This window comes from Empidonax traillii, unplaced genomic scaffold (assembly GCF_003031625.1).
Source record: "Empidonax traillii isolate 1590-97213 ecotype Southwest subspecies unplaced genomic scaffold, ASM303162v1 scaffold328:size603334, whole genome shotgun sequence".
Taxonomy (NCBI): Eukaryota; Metazoa; Chordata; class Aves; order Passeriformes; family Tyrannidae; genus Empidonax; species Empidonax traillii.
In genome coordinates this window covers 6,747-9,035 of record NW_020955521.1, presented here as the reverse complement: position 1 = coordinate 9,035, position 2,289 = coordinate 6,747, and the positions used below count along the sequence as shown (strand labels likewise).

At 39.8% G+C, this 2,289-nt stretch overlaps 1 protein-coding gene across 4 annotated transcripts in view; it reads right to left on the bottom strand.

Moving 5' to 3' along the window:
* DCAF5 (DDB1 and CUL4 associated factor 5) overlaps nt 1-2,289 on the bottom strand; it is a 67,364-nt gene that overhangs the window by 59,003 nt on the left and 6,072 nt on the right. For 3 of the 4 annotated variants that reach the window (XM_027891724.1, XM_027891722.1, XM_027891723.1), the window contains exon 3: nt 962-1,066. The exons of the other annotated variant lie outside the window; for it this stretch is intronic. In XM_027891724.1, coding sequence (XP_027747525.1) covers nt 962-1,066 — 105 coding nt within the window. The remainder of the gene's footprint in view (nt 1-961; nt 1,067-2,289) is intronic. 4 annotated transcript variants of the gene reach the window in all.

Genomic DNA, 2,289 nt, shown 5'->3' with positions numbered 1-2,289 from the left:
TTTAACACGGGAGAGTTCGTTCTTCACTGAGACTAACAGGGTCATAATTGAATACACAACTGTCCCATTTATAATCTCTCATTTTGATAACTGCAGTTACAACCATCAGAAAGACAAGAATTTGCCATTCCCTTCAGTTATACACCTAAGGATGAAATAACGCAGAGCATGTACAGAGGAGCACAGTCAAGGTGGCCTTAACCCCCTATCTGTTACATCAGGCCTTAGAGAAACAAATTCAGTTCCCTGTAGGTTTATTTCATCTTTTCATATACCTAACATTAAATTCAAAGGAAAAAAGGTCCAAGCAGTTTACTAGAAAGGGATCTTTCATTTCAAATGCTGCTCTACTCTCAGTGTGTGTGGACAGAGAAGGGCAACAGTATTCTTCAGGGATGGGAATTTCTTTGGTGTCTTGAGACACTTTTCCTCCAGAGATTGCATACAAAACACTGTCCACTGTTCCTGCCTTCCATTTTTGTAATGGCTACTTGTGCTGCTTGCTCCTTCAAAGGAAAGAGCTCCGAAATTCCTTGGATGCAATCCAATTTCTAATGAAGTGGAAAATCCCTTCTCCCCTGTTATCAAGAGCTGCTTTAGGGAAAGGTCATCAGATCCTAAGTCATTAGTCGTTGGCAGTCGTTTATTTACAGAATAAATTGAGTTCTGTGTGCCTTGTACTAGTTCCTATACTCTAATTCTTAGTGGTGGGGGGGGTTTAAGTATTCCAGTTTCCATAATTTAAATACAACTCCAAATTCAGTTGTGGTTATCTGTGTATCTGTGTGATGACCAGTAGACCTAAGTCCGCAATTCTTTCAGACCTTTTAAGAATCTTCCAGAATGTCACTGAGTGAATAAATATAGCTAGCCCCATTTTACTGACAGAGATAAAACAGATGGTACATTTAGGCCATGCAGCAAAATGACTCTTTACGGGGCATCCAAGAGTCAGACTCACAGCCCTTGCAGATGAGCTCAGTGAATCTTGATGGAGCAGCTGATAGAGTTCCTGACTCCTCCAATGGAAATAATTCCTGGCAGAGGCACAGTGGTTTTATGTAAACTGGAGGAGGAAAATGAGATGAGAATGCCCAGTGTGTCTGTGCATCAGCTGTCACAGCTTATCTAACCTGGCATCTCAGCAAAAACCACCACAATTAATGATGTAAATCTTGAACTGCAGGTGTTAACTTCAGTGGCAAGGTACAGTTAAGCCACTCTTTTGCTTTTCCTGTGGAAACAGCAGCCTCTGACAGCAGGGTCCAATGGACAGCGGGCTGAGCTGTATAGGAGAAAATACCATTCCAGCTGGTCCAGCAAGATTTGGCAGAGTTCACTCCTTGAATATTCATGTAAGGTTCCATTTGTATGAATTCAAACTAAAGTAAAACAGACTCTGGCCCAAAATTTCATGCAGATACATTCACTTGAAGACAGCATGATCTGCTGTCTTTCTCATAAAACAAACAGCACTCTCCAGAATTAGAAGACAGGCATCACTATTTGACATTTTTAGGCTTTACTCCACCTGAGAAGTGTATCTGAATCATTCCATCCTTAAAATTTGACACTATCTTAAGCTCTGTCATGCCTTTTTTTCTAAGGGATGTTATAATTTTAACACGGCATTGAAGGACAAGAAGCTTCCACCATTCACATGCACTCAGAATCAATTTCTAGCCTTGATTTGCAGTTCACGAATCTTGGTTCAAAAAGGTAACACAGGGCTTTGACCAAGTAGTCTCATAGTATCCTAAAATAAGTCTAGCTGTATGTTAAAGGACATACTGTACAAATTCTTGTCCTTCTATTACCATGTCAGATAGAGGAAATGAAGTACAGCAGAAAATGACACTTGACTGCATTGACAGTCTTGTGCCTTTTTCTTCTCAATTCAATTTTCTTCCTTACCTCAACATTTTAAAAATTATGCAGCGAAATGAACCTGAATTATAGGGATACCCAGAACAAGTATATGTCCACTTCCCTTATGTTAAAGACTGAATTAAACTTCCTGTTAAAAAGCAGATTTATATTAAAAAGATATTAATAATATCAAGGCCTATCAGTGTGTGCCAACAGTTCTAAAAGGCAGGTCCTTACCTAGTGAGGACTAAAATGGGGTCTGAAAAAAAGTGTTCCACCAATAGATGGCAATAGTCCTTCACGAGCTATTTAAGGGTGCATTAAAATCAGATTGTAGCAGCAAAGATTTTCAAGCATCAGGCTTGAGTGCCAGAGACAATGCAGGGTCTGCTCCCATTGCAGCTAAGAAGGGATAACAAA